At 46.3% G+C, this 17,624-nt stretch overlaps 10 protein-coding genes across 15 annotated transcripts; 9 read left to right on the forward strand and 1 right to left on the reverse strand.

The window, feature by feature from the left end:
• Window positions 1-137: 137 nt before the first annotated feature.
• On the forward strand, window positions 138-557 carry RB195_024645 (uncharacterized protein; the record flags this gene model as incomplete). Its single annotated transcript, XM_064212494.1, has 1 exon — window positions 138-557. One exon carries the CDS (start codon window positions 138-140, stop codon window positions 555-557), a length of 420 nt encoding a protein of 139 aa, XP_064068375.1.
• Window positions 558-1,652: 1,095 nt separating this feature from the next.
• Window positions 1,653-2,147, forward strand: RB195_024646 (uncharacterized protein; the record flags this gene model as incomplete). The annotated part of the gene is made up of 1 exon (XM_064212495.1): window positions 1,653-2,147. The coding sequence occupies one exon, from the start codon at window positions 1,653-1,655 to the stop codon at window positions 2,145-2,147; it is 495 nt and encodes a 164-aa protein (XP_064068376.1).
• Window positions 2,148-2,189: 42 nt separating this feature from the next.
• Window positions 2,190-2,546, forward strand: RB195_024647 (uncharacterized protein; the record flags this gene model as incomplete). The annotated part of the gene is made up of 1 exon (XM_064212496.1): window positions 2,190-2,546. The coding sequence occupies one exon, from the start codon at window positions 2,190-2,192 to the stop codon at window positions 2,544-2,546; it is 357 nt and encodes a 118-aa protein (XP_064068377.1).
• Window positions 2,547-2,782: 236 nt separating this feature from the next.
• RB195_024648 (uncharacterized protein) lies at window positions 2,783-3,769 on the forward strand (the record flags this gene model as incomplete). Its single annotated transcript, XM_064212497.1, has 3 exons — window positions 2,783-2,816; window positions 2,887-3,070; window positions 3,121-3,769. 3 exons carry the CDS (start codon window positions 2,783-2,785, stop codon window positions 3,767-3,769), a joined length of 867 nt encoding a protein of 288 aa, XP_064068378.1.
• On the forward strand, window positions 3,188-3,769 carry RB195_024649 (uncharacterized protein; the record flags this gene model as incomplete). Its single annotated transcript, XM_064212498.1, has 1 exon — window positions 3,188-3,769. One exon carries the CDS (start codon window positions 3,188-3,190, stop codon window positions 3,767-3,769), a length of 582 nt encoding a protein of 193 aa, XP_064068379.1.
• A 38-nt stretch (window positions 3,770-3,807) lies between these two features.
• Window positions 3,808-4,596, forward strand: RB195_024650 (uncharacterized protein; the record flags this gene model as incomplete). The annotated part of the gene is made up of 1 exon (XM_064212499.1): window positions 3,808-4,596. One exon carries the CDS (start codon window positions 3,808-3,810, stop codon window positions 4,594-4,596), a length of 789 nt encoding a protein of 262 aa, XP_064068380.1.
• Window positions 4,597-4,696: 100 nt separating this feature from the next.
• RB195_024651 (uncharacterized protein) lies at window positions 4,697-5,368 on the forward strand (the record flags this gene model as incomplete). Its single annotated transcript, XM_064212500.1, has 1 exon — window positions 4,697-5,368. One exon carries the CDS (start codon window positions 4,697-4,699, stop codon window positions 5,366-5,368), a length of 672 nt encoding a protein of 223 aa, XP_064068381.1.
• A 373-nt stretch (window positions 5,369-5,741) lies between these two features.
• RB195_024652 (uncharacterized protein) lies at window positions 5,742-6,017 on the forward strand (the record flags this gene model as incomplete). The annotated part of the gene is made up of 1 exon (XM_064212501.1): window positions 5,742-6,017. The coding sequence occupies one exon, from the start codon at window positions 5,742-5,744 to the stop codon at window positions 6,015-6,017; it is 276 nt and encodes a 91-aa protein (XP_064068382.1).
• A 4,014-nt stretch (window positions 6,018-10,031) lies between these two features.
• Window positions 10,032-12,764, forward strand: RB195_024653 (uncharacterized protein; the record flags this gene model as incomplete). Its single annotated transcript, XM_064212502.1, has 1 exon — window positions 10,032-12,764. The coding sequence occupies one exon, from the start codon at window positions 10,032-10,034 to the stop codon at window positions 12,762-12,764; it is 2,733 nt and encodes a 910-aa protein (XP_064068383.1).
• Window positions 12,765-13,164: 400 nt separating this feature from the next.
• Window positions 13,165-15,220, reverse strand: RB195_024654 (uncharacterized protein; the record flags this gene model as incomplete). Of its 6 annotated transcripts, none has more annotated exons than XM_064212508.1 (13): window positions 13,165-13,250; window positions 13,315-13,397; window positions 13,448-13,677; window positions 13,734-13,813; window positions 13,915-13,935; window positions 13,995-14,104; window positions 14,178-14,231; window positions 14,309-14,367; window positions 14,496-14,616; window positions 14,670-14,818; window positions 14,881-14,916; window positions 14,978-15,095; window positions 15,195-15,220. In XM_064212508.1, the coding sequence occupies 13 exons, from the start codon at window positions 15,218-15,220 to the stop codon at window positions 13,165-13,167; spliced, it is 1,173 nt and encodes a 390-aa protein (XP_064068384.1). The 6 variants fall into 6 exon arrangements, with proteins under 6 accessions (XP_064068384.1, XP_064068385.1, XP_064068387.1 ...); XM_064212506.1 differs by having other exon boundaries at window positions 13,870-13,935; XM_064212507.1 differs by having other exon boundaries at window positions 13,889-13,935; window positions 13,995-14,015; window positions 14,053-14,104; window positions 14,178-14,367.
• Between the last annotated feature and the right edge of the window lie 2,404 nt (window positions 15,221-17,624).

Genomic DNA, 17,624 nt, shown 5'->3' on the forward strand with positions numbered 1-17,624 from the left:
ACGTTCAATATGAATTGACGAAAGGATTCCATTGACGGAGGATAATAGCGTGGAGACACGCTAATATAATTCCTCTTCACAAGAAGGTATCCGTTACGGCACCTGGTAATTACCGAGGAATATCAATGCTCTGTGCAATGTACAAAGCTTTGGAGCGGATCATCCTGAATCGACTAATCCGACATCGCGAAGAAACCACCCGCGACGAACAAGTCGGCATTGGGCCTAGTCGATCGACGATTGACCGGGTGTTCATTGTGAGAAGAGTGTTTGAAGTGTGGCAGCGATACTCGAAGCCTCTACAGTTAGCATTTTTGGACTTCGAAGCCGCTTCCGACTACCCTCACCGGGGCCGTCTTCCCAATAGACTCCGCGCCGATGGGATTCCAGGAAAATTCGTACGCCTAATAAACGACATGAATAGAAGAACAACTGCTGCGGTCCGAACACCAGCTGGATGTACATCATTCAAAGTGGAAACTGGAGTGAGACAACGGGCCGTGACGGCACCCTTTCTGTTCAATTGCCGTCGAAGACATAATGCGGAGAACAGTTGAGCAGTGTCCCGCCGATGTCATTTTAGCACCTTCTGCACGTTCTTTGGTGGATCTCGACTACACCGACGATGTAGTAATATTCGCTCCTTGCGGCGCGAAGCTACAACATGTTGCTAATCTTCTATCGTAATTAGCTGCAGCCTACGGATTGCGACTCCGCCCTGACACATGCAAGCAGATGTGGGTCTTCCTGAAACAACGGGAATCAGGGTGGATGGACAACCGATCGAATTCGTCGATGAGTTGTTATTTGGGCTGCGTGCTGAAAAAGAAAGATGCCAGTTACAAGAGGGATATTCAGCAAAAATACGCCAAGGCCATTTTTTCATTCAATTTTTTAAACGAAATGCCTGTGGTCGACCCTCATCACCAACGAAGTCAAGCTGTGAGTCTACCTATCCGCAATTCGCCCCATCATGATGTACTGATCGGAGACTTGGGCAGCGCCGGTGACAGTGATGGAAAACCTTGACTACATGGAAAGCTGTCTACGGCTGCTAGGCAACTTTTGACCGTTGTTATGGCATAACGAAGAACTTTACTCGATAGTGGACATGGTGTACCGGCGGAAAACGTCAACATCTTGCCCGGCCTTCTGAAATAGTTATGGAAAACTGTCTTCGCTTCTTCGGTCACGTTGTGAGGAGACTATAGAGACGACTCTCTATTTCTAATCTATTTCTTATTATTGTTATTGTACTATGTTATTATATTGTATCTCTTCTCACTATCTCTTGTCATTGTAAATTTTATTGTATTGCATTATCTTGTACTTTGTCTTTTGTGTAATCCTGTAACTTCGAGAAACGTCATCTAATGGCTGATCTTACTTAGCGAACGACAACATAGCATTCCATGAAGCTCGGCCCGTCCACTTATCACTGTATATAAGGGTCGCGCTTCTCGATGTATTAAATTGCTTCGTCACTTCTAAGTTGCTTATAAGCTCCGTCTACGCTGTCTATAAGCTGCTGCAATAAACTGTCATTGAAGAACTGCGCGTCGACTACGTGGTGCATCGGCCCGCCTGAAGAAGAACCCGGACCCGAAGAAGGCGGACCAGAAGACATCACTCGAAGGTCAAGGATTTGAAGAATGTCAACGTCGCTCTCCACGAGACAAGGGCTCCTAACGAGGACAACCGGACGTCTAACGACAGTTCTCGCCGACGTCGCCAATGAAGTTCGCATCCAGCTTCCAGCCGACGAAGAGCTCAGGAAGACGTATGTCCAAGACAAGAAGCTGCGACTCATGAAGTTGAAGAAGAGAATCCATGCAGCCAGCGACAATGTCGACAATGCGTTACGAGCCTACACGGAAGCAGCGGATGCCCTCGACAGCAATACGCCTCAACTGCCTGCAGTTCTGGTAGATATAGCCATGGAGCAAATCTTAATGACAGTCGGTGCGTCGGTAAGAAAAGAAACAGCTCCAGTTCAACTCGCTCCCATACCTATTCCCAAGTTCAGCGGAAAAATTTGGGAATGGGAAAGTTTTTGGAATGCCTTCGATTTCTCGGTCCACTCCAGGAACCTAGGAGACATCCACAAGATGAACTATCTGATGGAAGCACTTCAAGGCGAGGCATGATGAACGGTCAAGCAGTTTCAAGTTAGCGGCTCAAACTATGCCATGGCCATCGACCATTTGAAGAAGAAATACGGCAATTCTCAACTGCTACTAAACGAACTGACTGGAAGACTCGAGAAGTGCCAAGCAAGAAGTCGCCGAATAGAAGATCAGAGGATCCTTCAGGAGGAACTGTCATCGATCATCAACCAGATGACACTCAAAGGAGAATCCTTCGAAAACGTACTACTTCAGAAGCAAGTCTTGTCCAAGTTCAACGAACCAATCCAGCGCCACGTTCTGAGGAAAAAACAAGAACAAGAACAAGCATGGACCACCAGTCTTCTTCTTTCACATGTCTGCAACAATTTCATCGACACCGAATTAGAAATTCAACGCCATGTCGATAAAGATGACTAAGGGCGAGAGTTCAAGCAGTGCAAAGGCAACTCTCCTACATCAAAGAAGTCCACACGCAGATGGGCCGACGAGAGGAAAGGCTTCATGTGCTTCTTCTGTGAGAAGAATGGCCTGAAGAGGCCTGAAGACTCTCCGAGAAACTGCCCAGAATACACTACATATGAGCAGAGACTGGATCGTATGAAGCGTAACTCCCTGTGCCTGAATTGTGGAGAGCCGAACCATAGAGCCAGCGAATGCTCGAAAGGCGCATGCAGGATTTGCAACAAGGTCGGACACCACACTTTCATATGCCTTTCCTCTTGAAGACGTCGACGTCGCAAAACGCCTTCAATTGAAGAATGTCGACACATTTCGAATGAATATCATACATTCGGAGAACAACGGCCAAAGGAAAATGAGTGCGGAGTGACTTCTCTGCAAATCTTCGATGGCCGTGGGAAGCCTCACTGGTTCAAGGTCGCTCGCATTGAGTACCTGACGGAAAGTCTCCAGCAGAGCAAGCTCACCAACGAAGACAAAGGGTACCTCGCAGAGAACGACATTCAGCTGTCTGTCAGCCACAAGCTCGCAGAGGTGCGTCCACAAGTCTGCTCGGATGCAACGATGCGTTTTCTCTTATCGACGACAAGGATCGGGAAATGAAAACGTTGCCTTCAGGACTACGACTAATCCCCTCACTGCTGGGATATCTCGTCAATGGGGGAATTCATGAACACAATCAAGAAAGCGCAGTAACTGCCCTTTCGTCAACGACAACAAATGAAGATGCGAAATGGGCAGAATTTCTCGCGCTACAGTCCTCTGGAATTCAGGAGTTTGCCGGTACCAAGGCTCAGGAGCAAGAGCAAGTCAACAAGATGGTACGGAATAGTTTCGAATCCACAATCGAGCGCCATAACGATGGATACCATGTCCGACTACCGTGGAAAGAAGACGCACACTTGTTACCGGACAACAAGCCCATAGCATTCAAACGCCTTTGCTCCAATCTTGTCAAGCTTCGAACTACGCCGGACATACTGCAGCAGTATCAAAAGGCTTTTCTAGACCAAATCCACAAAGGTATTATTGAGAAAGTAGATGCTCAGCAGCCTGCCAATGGAAACATCGTCCACTACCTCAGTCTCCAAGCTATGATTACGCCGATGAAGGAGTTCACCAAGTTGAGAGTTGTGTTCGACACCTCAGCACATTTCAAGATCAGGCCAAAGCGTCATTGAACAATGTCCTCCATCAAGGACCAGTGATTTTGCCAGTCATGCGAGACATGCTCATCCGATTCAGAGTCGGACATATCGCAATGATCGCGGATGTGGAGAAGGCCTTTTTACAAGTCCATCTTAACGTAGAGGACAGGGACGCCACACGCTGTTTGTGGGTCCGAGACCCCTTGCAGCCGCCGGAAGGGTTGAACATTGTAACGTATCGTTTCACACGTGTCACCTTTGGATTGAATTGTTCGCCGTTCTTGCTGGCCGGAACAATCAAATACCATCTACAAGGATACACAAAGCATGCGAAACTGGCAAAAGAACTCCATGACAATGTGTATGTCGACAACGTGATTTTCACTGCGTCCAACACTGAAGAAGCATTGAAGAAATATAAAGAATCCAAAGCGATATTTACCGAGATGAACATGAATCTTCGCGGATACCTGTTCAATGACGACGAGGTCAACGACGCCATCCCACCACAAGACAAAAGCTGGCAACTTGTTACGAAAGTCTTTGGAATAATGTGGAATTCGCCAGAGGATACAGTCGTAATCGAAGGACGGTTTGGTGCGAAATCAGCAGTCACAAAGAGGACAATCTCGGAACAAATCGCCTCGATTTATGATCCTATGGGCTGGTTAACCCCACTTCTGGTGGAAGGAAAACTGTTCTTGCAGTTCCTGTGGAAGTCGGGCTACGACTGGGACACCAAACTCTTGAGCGAGCATGAGCAAGAATGGATTGCAACAGTCGCTCAAGTGAATGGCTACAAGCGAGTATTTGAGATTTCACCGCTCCACTCACACGTCAAGCTCCGTTGTCTTTGCTGATGCCAGCACCCAAGCAGTGGCAGCTTGCGCGTATATTGTGGCCGAATGTGCTTCTCACCTGGTGTTTGCACGATCGAAGCTGGCCAACGTGAAGGAACAAATGACCTCGGTGTTTTACGACGAAATCAAGAACCGACTGCCTGTTCGCCGACCATGGATCTCGTTCGAAGCAGTTCGCAACACTGAGGTAATCGCAAAAATCCCTACACTGGTCACCGCCGAGCTCTTGGTGACATTCAAAAGGGATGCCACTGCGGCAATCGAGGAGGTAACAGATTCAACTTGCACGATTTCCAACACAATAGCTCAAGGATGCTACCACTGCACCCAAGGAGCAGTTTCGAATGTGACTTGCACAAGTACCAAGCAAGCAACGAGAGCCGCCATTCGCTGTGACGACAAACATTTCACGGTTCCATGTTCTCCCGAAGGAACCACGTCACAAATCAGGTTCACTCACACGCAAGCCCGACTGAAGCTGAAATGCACGGTTTCGTTTGGCACCAGAGAAAGAAGCTTTGAGATCTCTCGAATCCTGCGATGGGTCCGCACGATCTACGGGACAGTGAAGAGAATCATCGACGGAGAAAGCATTGTCCACGACGAAATTGTGCTTTCGGATATAGCCCACATAGCTGACACAATCTTCTCAGGATATAAGTCATCGCTGCACTATCCTTTGCTGCTGCGATCTCCATTGACTACGCATTCTTCTGGACATGCAGGATTCGAGTATTTGTGGCCATCTGTCGCATGTCGCAAAGGGCGATGACGATCAGTCGTAGTCGACACTACGACTGATCGTCATCGCCCTTTGCCGACGTGTCTTCTCTCAATCAACTGCCTTCAAGAACGGACACGTGAAGCAACTATGACTTAGTTCCTTCACGCTTATCGACTCTCATCAATGCTCCAAGGTTGTAACAACTACCACACTCTCCTTTCCCGCTTTTTCGGCTCATCATCCTACTAGGATGTATTCCTCACAACCTATGGTCCCGGATGACGGCAAACGATGACCACCTAGCAATGTAAGACGACTTCACAACACCACAAGCGAAGGCCACGGCAACAGCATCGAACAGCGCAAAACCGTACAACCGCGGAGGCTGAGGCTTCAAGGATCAAGACGACCAAGGAACTCGATGACCAAAACTTCGTCGACGCCAATGGTGCATCTCAGGTTCAGCAGACCGGCCCGGAGGACTCCTCCCAAGTCGGAGTTCAAAAATTCAACGCAGGACGAAGCAGAAGCAGCCGCACTACCATCAGTTCAAGTCGCTCATCGCTGCTGTGGAGCCCAAGTTGACGCTGTTTGCTTCGCGTTCTTTCCATCGCCTTCGCAATCACGCCAGTCATCTTCGTTTGCCTCCTCAACATCAGAGTCAATGCAGTTCGCCACCATCGATCGCCATACATAGTCAACAATACGCCACTGAACCAACGCACAGCGTCAATCCATGATGGCTACCGCACGATCGTCAACGCCATCATTGAAGAGCCGGGAGTATACAGACTCTCTGCTTCTAATCTATTTCTTATTATTGTTATTGTACTATGCTATTATATTGCTATTATATTGTTGTAGGGGGAATTGTAATAATAATAATAAATATAATAATAAAGAAATAATAAAGAATATAATAACATATTGTACTATGTTATTATATTGTTGTAGGTAAAGAGGGTCCCGGGGCGGATTCTCCGCGAATGCCTCCGAGAAATAAGGTGCCCATTGGATATGTCGGCGGATACGCGAACATATCTCGACGAGGTCACGCTCCAGTCGTTCATGAAGACGCAGACAACCGCCATAGATGTCCTTCCTACCACAGAGACGCAGAAAACTGCGCAGTTACAAGGAAATATGTAAGGAAGAGTGGTGTGAGCTGTCGAAATGACCGAATAAGTCAAAGAATAATAGCGTTAGATAGAAGTACATGGGATTTTGTATGGTGTTCTAATAAAGAAAGGCAGTGAGTTTGTCTTTTTATCACCTTCAGAAAGTCTAGAAATCTTACCAAATTTGAACTCTTTTTCTTCCTGTAAGTTCCTGGAAGTCAGAGATACAGAAGGTTCCTCTGTCCAGAAATAAGTTAGGCTACAAAAAAGCTTGGGAGTTACAGGATAACATTAATTCTCATTACTTTTGAGAGCTGGAATGTTCCGTTTTAAAGAAAATTTTTATGCACGTAATTTAAAGCTATTAGATACATCCTTAACTCAAACTTCACGTGAGGATTTCTCTTGCTTATGGTACGATTACTAAATTGAGATCACCTCAAGTTACAAAATTGCAGTGAATGTGTCTGATTCTCCAGAACAATTCAACAGATACAGATCCTAGCCGGTAACGCAGCGTATGATTAGCGGTAGGTAAGCAGAGTCAGTTATTTAGGTGCCAACGAAAGTGAATCTCTTTAGGACACGCACCATCGCTAATCGCCCTGACGAGGCATGACCGGGGCACGCTGGAAATTCCGCCGGGACCCTCTTTACACGCATCCATTGTTGTATTGTCTCTTGTCATTGTAAATTTTACTGTATTGCATTCTCTTATACTTTTTCCTTTGTGTAATCCTGTAACTTCGAGAAACGTCATCTACTGGCTGACCTTACTTAACGAACCACAACATAGCATTCCATGAAGCCGCCCACTTATCACTGTATATAAGGGTCGCGCTTCTCGCTGTATTAAGTTGCTTCGTCGCTTCTAAGTTGCTTCCAAGCTCCGTCTACGCTGTCTACAAGCTGCTGCAATAAACTGTCATTGAAGAGCTGCTCCTCGACTACAGAGACTGTCTTTTCTTCTTGTCCAAGTAGTCCTGAGGATGCTTCCATATAGATGCTAATTGGAAAAGGCATAAAGAAAAGTTCTGGACGGAGGTGGTGAAGGAAGATATGAAGATACTCGGCGTTTACAGGCAGTTCAGTAGAGACGTGAAATTCCGCCGCCTGTAGAATAGCGACCGATGGGTAGATTCTTTGCGAACTCTAGCCGACGATCGAACAGGATGGGCTCGGAGGATGCTCAAGAAAGACACACCCCGGCGAAGGTGCGGGCAGTCGCGTTACGCCGTAACACCCGCCGCAAATTAAGTCAAGTAACTCATGGTATATATTTTAGTAGTAATTATCAATATTTGTTATATTACACCATTTATTTTCACTTTTTTAATTGAGTGTCAATTTGTTTAATTAAATCAATTTATTATAACTAGTTTTTTATTGCTGTGTAAGGGGCTACACTAGAAAGAATCAAATGAGGTAGGCGGAAGTGGATGGCATCGAATATAACGCCACTTGTGTAACTAAACATACCACGCAGGCACTTATGACATGACAAAGTAATATTTTCTGATTTTGGTTTCTATCTCCTTTATATCTTCCTCTGCGTGTCATGTGAGTATTATTTCTCCTCATTTCTATCGCTAATTTGTTAGCTTGTTTGTCTCTTGCATGCATTTTGTGTACGTTCGCATACAAACACTTTTCTGCACTGCAGGAAACTGCATAAGATGTAAAACTAATCGGGTGCGCATCAGGAGGTACCCAGAACGGCTGTCAGAATATATCCTTAGGAGTTGTGTGCGTCGATGATTGCGCTGCGCTGCGGTCGGCCGCGATAGCGGACCTTTCCTCTACGCATGCAGGATGCTCCGCCCATGTACTTTTTGCAGCTGAGCCTAGGTACATTGATCAAAGGTATGTGAACTCCAGAATGCGATAATGACCACTGCAATCAGCGCAGATGGGAAAGCGTGCATGGAGTGATGTGAGATAGCTTATTTCTTATCGGATTCAGAACTTGAAGAATTTAGTGCTTGGTTTTATTTGTTTTTGAAATCCCATTCGTACTCGCTTCACTTTTCAAGTGCTATGTGATACTAGTAATATCTAATAAGTAATACTAATTTATGTTAGATAGTTTTATTGGTGTTCGAGTGATATTGATGCTATGAATCGCCCTAACTGTGCGAAAACTGTCTTGCAGACACACAATATTGGAGGCATATCTTGTGGACAGGACGCCGTATGATCGCGGGTCAGCGATTGTTTCTAGATAAAACCTCTTTTTCTAAGCATGAAAAAATATGGAGTGAAATAACGGGAAAACTTACTTTCAAAACTATATTCTGATAGTTACGATTTCTACCTTCTTGTATGAGTAAAGATTTATATTCAAGTTCTACTCTAGTTAGTCGCCGATATATATATATATATATATATATATATATATATACATATACATATATCTACAGTATATAGTTTTTACCGAGCAATCTTCATTTACAAACGGATTTCTCATTGTGGAGCTTATTTCTTATCACTTCATTTCCTTATAAGCTCGTTTTGTCAGGATATCCAGGTAGAAGTATCATTCGCGTCTTCGGTGGAAGGGGTAGGCGGAGCCTAAGGATGGACAGTGCGCCTGGACAAGCGTAGCGTCGATCGCTGCTACTGGCACACACATCGGCTGCACCCAATTCGCTTGGGTACCTCCTCAGCGTCCCCAAACTAATCACATGTAAAAAGTTCTCTACAATATTTCTCTAGTGCGCCCACTTACGCAAAGCAGAGGAGGCTAAGCGGAAGCCTGTCCTGGACATTCCGGACTGTGCGCAAGACGAGAGGGACGCGTGCGCTGTAGGCGTCTAAGATGCAGCCAATTAGCAGCAGCACAAACCATCAAATTTGTTGTATTCAGTGTCCAACATGGGAAGGCCGGATGCATACCGAATGTATCAGCAACAACGTGTGCCCTCACGACGTAGCAGAGTTGCAGGGAAGCGATGGATAATATGACAAAAATGTAGCCTTATTTATTTGATGTGTCAGTTGTGTGATCATCTTTTTTTCCCTATATGAACAATATGTATGTAACAATATGTCCACGGATCTCCCTCACTAGAGGGATCACAGCCGGTTAGTCGCGAGGCTACGTGGCGCGTCCCCGGGTGGCGGATAGGGGGCTAAACGCGGACCAAAAGCGACCTTGCGCTTGCCCAGAGACGCAGGTGGATTCAGGGGATGGACTCCCTGTTTCTGCTGAGCCAGGACTGACTCATGACATCCTTGTATCCCACGTCCGTCCGGCCAAAAGCCTGCAATCAAGTGACTGGGAGGTGCAAGGGAGGCGGTTTGGAGTCGCCTCCAACAAATAAGCTCCACATGTCCACACCGGGAAAACGAAAGTTCTCCCAGAAACTCATGGGACTAGAGGCTTGCAACCTGCCCATGGGTTTTAAAATTTTTAAGCAAAACACAGTAATAGAAAAGAGTCTCCTGATTCCGGAGGAAAGCCTGGTACGGTAGCGCCAGGTAGGACGGGGTTGCAGGAGTCGTGTAGGCTACCAAAACGGAAAAGGACTAGGATGGCGATCTGTACTTATAACGCACGTACGCTTGCATAGGAAGCGGCCATCGAAGATCTGATGATGCAAGCCAAGAAGATCAAGTACGACGTCATCGGACTGACCGAGACGAGACGACGTCACCCTCTCAACGCTGTATATGAAACTGGAGAAGAACTGTTCTTAGGAACATGCGACAGTAGAGGTGTTGGTGGAGTTGGCGTCCTCGTCAACACGAATATGGCAAAGAACATCGACTCTTTTGAACAACTTACGACCCGAATCGGACGTCTGCGGATGAGAAGATGTGGCCCAATACCAGCTTTGACTATCTTCGTCGTTTACGCTCCAACATCAAGCTACGAAGAAGAAGAAGTCGAAGCTTTCTATATGGACCTGGAGAAGTTCTACCAAGAAGATCATGCCTTCTACAAGGTCATAGTTGGCGATTTCAACGCTAAGGTTGGCCCAAGAAGAACGCCGGAGGAACTTCACATCGGGACCCACGGCCTACAATGGAATGACCAGGGAGAGAGGCTCTCCGAGTTCATCATGACGACTAAGACCATCCATGGGAACTCGCAATTTCAGAAGCCCTCTTCTTTACGCTGGACGTGGGAGTCACCCGGCGGAGGGTACCGTAATGAAATAGACCACATCATCGTCAATAAAAGGTTCTGCCTGACGGACGTCGGTGTTGTACCAAAGTTCTATACGGGATCGGACCATCGCCTCCTCCGAGGAAGATTTTCCTTCACAAGGAGAGCAGAGAAAGCCGCCAAGTTCAGAGAGAGAAATCCCAGGACTACCATCAACTGGGATCTCTTCGCTACGCTAGTCGGCTTTTGGGAAGATTCTGCAATGGACAACATCGACGAGGAATATGACCGGCTTGTCGAACACCTTCACGACTGCGCGAAGAAGGCTGAGAGTTTTAAAACCACCAAGAGGCGTCTGTCTCTTGAAACTCTTGAGCTGATACGCCAGCGTGGAGCAGCACGAGCCGCAGGGAACCAAGAACTCACGTTCGAGCTCGCAAGGCTTTGCCGAGAGGCGATAAAGGAAGACCTTAAAGAGAGAAGAGCAGAAGTGCTGGCTGAAGCTGCAGAGGTGGGGAAAAGCATCCGCTATGCCCGTCGAGACTTCGCCAGTCGCAAGACGAGGATGACTGCTCTCCGGAACCCAAAGGGAACAGCCATTGCATCGAGAAGGGGGATGGAGAAAATCATCTACGACTTCTACTCTGATCTCTTCGACAGCCATGTCCACTTGCCTCCTCACCATCTGAGGGAAGATGGACAAGTCATTCCAGAGGTTCTCCCGTCCGAAATACGACATGCTATCATGTCGGTAAGAAATCGTACGGCACCCGGTCCCGACAGAATAAGACCAGAACACCTGAAGAGCCTTCCGCCAGTACTCATCAACACCCTGGCGAGGCTCTTTACACGTTATCTGTCGGAATGCAAGGTTCCTAAACAGTGGAAGACCAGCAAGACCGTGTTGTTGTATAAAAAGGGAGATCTACATGACATCGGCAACTATCGCCCAATCTGCCTACTGTCCGTCATCTACAAGCTCTTTACAAGAGTAATCCTTAATAGGATTGAAAAAGTCTTGGATGAAGGACAGCCATGCGAGCAAGCAGGGTTTCGAAAAGGATTCAGCACGATTGACCACATTCACACTGTTTCGAAACTCATCGAGGTATCACGAGAGTACAAGATGCCGCTCTGTCTCACCTTCATCGACTTAAAGAAGTCTTTCGACTCGGTTGAGACGGAAGCGGTCGTGGAAGCCTTGGACAACCAAGGCGTCCCTACTCAATATATAAAGGTACTTCGAGAGTTGTACAGTAACTTCACGACCGGAATTTCGCCATTCTACAAGAACATCATCATTGACGTGAAGAGGGGGGTCCGACAGGGCGATACAATTTCACCCAAAATATTCACAGCCACCCTCGAGAACGCAGTGCGAAAGTTGGAATGGGCCGACATGGGAGTGAAGGTTGATGGTCGGCAGCTACACCATTTGCGCTTTGCTGATGACATCGTACTGGTAACACCTAGCATCAGCCAAGCGGAACGAATGCTGACCGAATTCGACGAAACATGTGGATGCATCGGTCTTCAGCTGAATCTACAAAAGACGATGTTCATGCGGAACGGATGGGTCTCGGATGCCCCATTCACGCTCAACGGAACGAACATATCCGAATGCACCAGCTATGTTTATCTGGTTCGGGAACTGAACATGATGAACGACCTGACCCCCGAGCTGGGCAGGAGGAGACGAGCGGCTTGGGGAGCGTACAAGAGCATCGAGGATGTAGTGAAGAAGACCAGGAACACCCCGGCTTCGTGCTCACCTCTTCAACACCAACAGGAAGAAAACGCGGTGAGCGTCATTGAACGCGCAATTGAGAGAGTGATGCTAGGAGTATCCTGTTTCACGCAAGTGAGGGACGGGATTGGAAGTTCTCTCCTACATCGGCGATCGAAGATTAGAGACGCCGCCGCGTTTGCCAAGGAAAGTAAGATAAGGTGGGCCGGACACGTGATGCGCTTTAATGACAACCGTTGGACCAGAGCCGTGAGCGACTGGGTTCCCCGCGATATTAGGCGCACTACAGGAAGACCGCCGACCCGATGGTCAGATTTCTTCACGAAGTCCTTGAAAGAAAAATATGATGCTCTTCGTGTCCCACGCGAAAGGAGGAACCACTGGGCTACTCTGGCACGCGATCGGGACAAATGGAAGAATTACTGGCGCCCGCTCGACCAGTTCGAAGATCAACGGGAGTCAAGGTGATCAAGGTCAAGGTGATGAACAATATGTGTTTAATGAATGCCACTACGCTACGTTATTATAACTTCACGTTATTATAACTAATTACAACCTCTTTCCCTATTTCTTCACGTTTCCTTTGTCATTGTATGCTTCACCTTCCGTCATCCTTTGTTATCGCATGTATGTAATCATGGGAGCCATTGGATGCTCTCAAGGAGACGCTATCACGTGTGTTTCTACAAAGTTTTTACATTATATAAAGAAGTTTACATCTAATATTTGTATGTCATTTGTATATTTGTATTTGTATGTGTGTATTATTCTCATCACCAAATTTCATATTTGTATCATTATATACATTGCATGTACATTCCCATCACATCAAGTAAATACACATTCCTACGATTCGAAACCCTACGCATCACTGCTGCCTAACTCTATTCCATCGTGAGGGCACACGTTGTTGCTGATACATTCGGTATGCATCCAATCTTCGCATGTTGGACACTGAATCCAACAAATCTAATTGTTTGTGCTACTACTTGGCTGTATCCGAAGACAAACAGCACACGCGTCCTCTTCTTTCGCGCAGTCCCGAATGTCCAGCAGTGACTTTCGTCGCATAGTTTGCTCCTCCTTGCGCAGATGGGCTCGCTAAACAAACATTTTAAGGGAAATTATTTCACATAGAATTGACTTCAAACCTTCTGTAATTTCCGTATCGGAGTAGGAGCTTGAAAATAGCCGACAAGAGGAACATCTGGGCGGCATGCAAGGCGCATGTTGTGGTGGCTCCTTCAGCGTTATCCGCTAACGAGTCCGTCGTTTTGCGTAATCGTTCCAAATTGCGCAGCGTTTGCTCCATACTCATTTGAGCGCCTTCTGTTGGCCTTCTCATAATTTTGATGACATCTTCTCGTATCGATGCCTTTTCCTGAATATATATTATTGGTTTTTGAAAACCGTACCAGAGACTACAGTTATAAATACCATTTCAATCCCCTGGAGAAGGTCTCTGTTCCCGTCCTGTATATCCGGTGAACTCCTTGAGATCTCCTCTACACCTACATCTGCAATCTCCACTTCATCATCCATTAGAACCTCCATCATCTCTCCATCTCCTTACACACTCCCAGCCTCTTCACCTCTATCGAAGACAATGACAACCCACAATTTTGCTGCGAGCGGCGTCCTACAGACATATGAAAGTTAGACTAATAAACTGGATAACGAATAGCCTGTTAGATTTACCTGCTGCTGCGTATAACAGAGCTGCATGGACATGCGTACAGCTAATCCCACGTCTCACATCCGTGGGACAAGAGCAGGCGTAAGCATATGGGCATGCAGCACATCCATCTCTACGCCAATGATTGTTAAACTTGTAATAATTACTCAAATTTAAACCTTAAACATTGAAGTTTATTCTCAAACTTCCTCGTCGCATGGACAATATTGTTCTTCCACGCAATATGAGCTTCCATTGTCCTTCACTTCCCAGGTTCCAAGACCAGCAACAGCGACAGACAAGGTGCCGCTGCCCATGGTATTTGTTGACAGCCAACGTGGGCGCCTTATGATGTTGCTGGAGCCTGTACTTTCCTTCCTTCAGCCCGCTTTCCTTCTAAATGATATAGCGTGCAATCGATGGAACAAAAAGGTTTTGCTTAACGTTCCAATCATGATCTCTCTCTTTTCTTCTAGTTCGGTGGTTAGTGCGATGAGCAGCTGCAAAAGCCTGTCTGCTCTAACGTTGGCCTTTCCCTCCAACATCTCGTGCTTCGGCGTTTTATGGAAACGTTCACAGAGCATAGAAGTGTTTACACAGGACCCTAGCCACCCGAACGCTGCCCATTGGTCCACTCTATCGCTCCTACAAAAGGAGATAGTTTATATTCAATAATCAATTGATCAGAAAACACATACCATGAATTTTCCATGTACGATGAGAGAACGCTTTCTTCATTTTTACGGAGGTACCCCAGTATCAACGTGTATTTCGCCACGAACACGTTTCTGTTGCGGACGAGGCATATCTCTTTCATCTTCCTGAAGAACGGTTCGAAGAGATCACGCTGAAAAACGGTAACTAGGACTCATTTTCGCTAAGAGCAACCTAGAAAAAAAGGGTACACACGTTGATAAGTGTCGCTTTGGCATTCCTTTTCATGGCCTGTTGCACATGCCATAAGCGCAGGAGCCGCTTAGTCGAAGATGATCGAAAGACGAAAGACCTTGTTATAGCCCTTCCAGAATGTGTTCGTGTCATCCGTCATGAAGTCCTCCGTGTGGAACGAAGGCAGGTACCTTTTCACGTGCTCAAACAATGAGCCCACCTCTGCCTCAGTCATTCTGAAAAAATCTGAAGAATTTGAAAGTGGCAACTTTCAATGTACTAATGATATATCACTTATAAGAAAGCAAGTAAGCGGGGGCAAAGCTCTATCCCACCCATCCGCAACAGTTACGGTGCCCATTCTCAGCGCATAGGACGTTAGGTTGAACGTGTCGTCCACACACAACGTCCTCTGTCCATATTTTCGCAGCCACTATCTTCGCGTTGAATTAATGACGACTAAATGTCTGTTGTAAGTTCCAAACTGCATAGATTTTCCGCCAGATTTTATTTACCCAGCACGAATCCAACCCCAAAGAAAACAAGAGTATAAATGTCGGTCACACCGAGAGAACTCATCGGTCTCATCCAAGTTTACTTAAACGGCTGCGCGGGCGGTCGCGTCGCGGCCCGCTGCCACTTCTACCAAATCGGCAGCTCTTCGCGAGCATGAGAGCCTTTACTGTCAAAAGGCACCCGTAGCTATTCGACCTGAGGTAAATAGGTGAAAGTGATAACTTCTACCTTCGCTATATCTGCTACATCATGCACCAAGCTTCCCTTCCATAGCATCCAACGGTTATCCATGATCATATACATGCGACAACAAAGGATGACAGAAGGTACACCAAGCGATGTGAAACGAACCGTAATGAAGAAGAAAAATTGATGAAATTACAATATCAGATGTAATCGCGTGAATTGGAGAAGATTTATGTTTGAGGAAAAGCGTGGAAAAGAGCGTATATGCAAATGAACACAAACAACATACCGAAGACAAATAACTAGACAAAAAAACTAGAGAAATTCACGAGAAATAAAACTTACCTGCCGAGCCCAGGAAGACTTGAAGGGCGTAGAACTCAAAACCAGAAAATATTGTTTTGTCATGTCGTAGGTGCCTGCGCAGTGTGTGTAACTACACAGGTAACAATATATTCGACGCCATCCACTTTCGCAATGTGTGACTTTATTACGCTTGTATTAGCACGTGTCAAGAAACAAAGACTGTTCAAGTGAGAAAGAAGTCACAACATAGAATACATATCTAGAAATAACTTACCTCAGTTAACAGACATTTAAAGCTAGAATAGACGATGTAGCAGGTGTAGCGAAGGTAGAAGAAGTAAAAGAAAGTAGAAGTTATCACTTTTACCTACTTACCTCAGGTCGAATAGCTACGAGTGCCTACACTAGAGTACGAGTGACACACTAAAGTCTCTCACGCTTCTGAAGAGCCGCCGAAAGGCAGAAGTGGCAGCGGGCCGGCGCGCAGCGACGCGACCGCCCGCGCAGCCGTTTAAGTAGGTTTAGATAAGACCAATGATCTCTCTCGGTGTGACCAACGTTTACACGCTTGTTTTCTTTGGGGTTGACGTTTGCTTCTGTAATTTTTATCTTCCGTGCACTTCTTGCTCTTTACGAAACATCTCTGTGCGTTCGTGGAATGTTCCGGTTTTTCTTTTTATGGAAGGTGGTTGTGGCTACAAGGATGCAGCACTAAAGAGAATCATCCAACAACTTCCGGTAAATCTGTCTTCTAGAGGAACTATTTGCCGTGATGCTTTTGTAAAGCTAAGAGGTATGTGTGGATGAACTGTTCTATTGTATACATATCTTTTTAAATCCATTGATTGCCGTCCAGCCGTTCCAAAAGCAGTCGTGCTCGCCCTAAATAGCCTATCGGAATCTATCTTAAAGATCTCTTCTTTTCATGCGGTCTGAAATGACCTTGCATCCAAACGTAAGACCTTTTAGATAGAGCTAGCAACGCCTAGCTATTCGCATGACATCGATGCATGTTTTTGGTATTTTGGAGATTTCGTTTCATAGCACAAGTATGGGAGTCCACTTTGGATTGTGACCTCAGATTCGTGGGGTGATGCCTTTGAGCAAGTGTGGCTAGCAACCGGAACTCATAGCACAAAGCATGGGAGTTCACTTTAGGGACCATTTAGTATTTCGGTGCTGTGCATTTAGCATGTATGTATGAGGATAAGCACACGATACCAAGCGGCCCTCTTTCTGACTTAAAGGCATCACCTCACGAATCTGAGGTGGTACGGATTTCAGCTGGAACATTCGTATACGGAATCGTAGATTATGGAGAGATGAATTCCGTCCATTTCTTGCTAATTGGCGTAAAAAACTGCCCGGAAGATGCGGCGTATACACACGGCTGGCGCGCTCCAACTGAACTCGTTGTAGCGAATAGCTGCCGTTTTTTACGCCAATAAGGAAGAAATGAAGGAATCACCCCCTCTCCTTAATCTACGATCCCGTATACGAATACTCCACCTAAAATTCGTACCACCTCAGATTCGTGGGGATGCCTTTAAAGGCATCACCCCACGAATCTGAGGTGGTGCAGATTTCAGGTGAAGTATTCGTATACGGGATGGGAGACTACGGAGAGGGGCTGATTCCGCCCATTTCTTCCTAATTACCATCAAAAACGGCCCGGAAGATACGGCTTCATTCGTTTTGGCGCACCATTTTGTACAAGAGGTTCGATTGGAGCGCGCCAGTCTTGTGCGGCGCCGCAT

Source organism: Necator americanus, chromosome X (assembly GCF_031761385.1).
Source record: "Necator americanus strain Aroian chromosome X, whole genome shotgun sequence".
NCBI classification, from domain to species: Eukaryota; Metazoa; Nematoda; class Chromadorea; order Rhabditida; family Ancylostomatidae; genus Necator; species Necator americanus.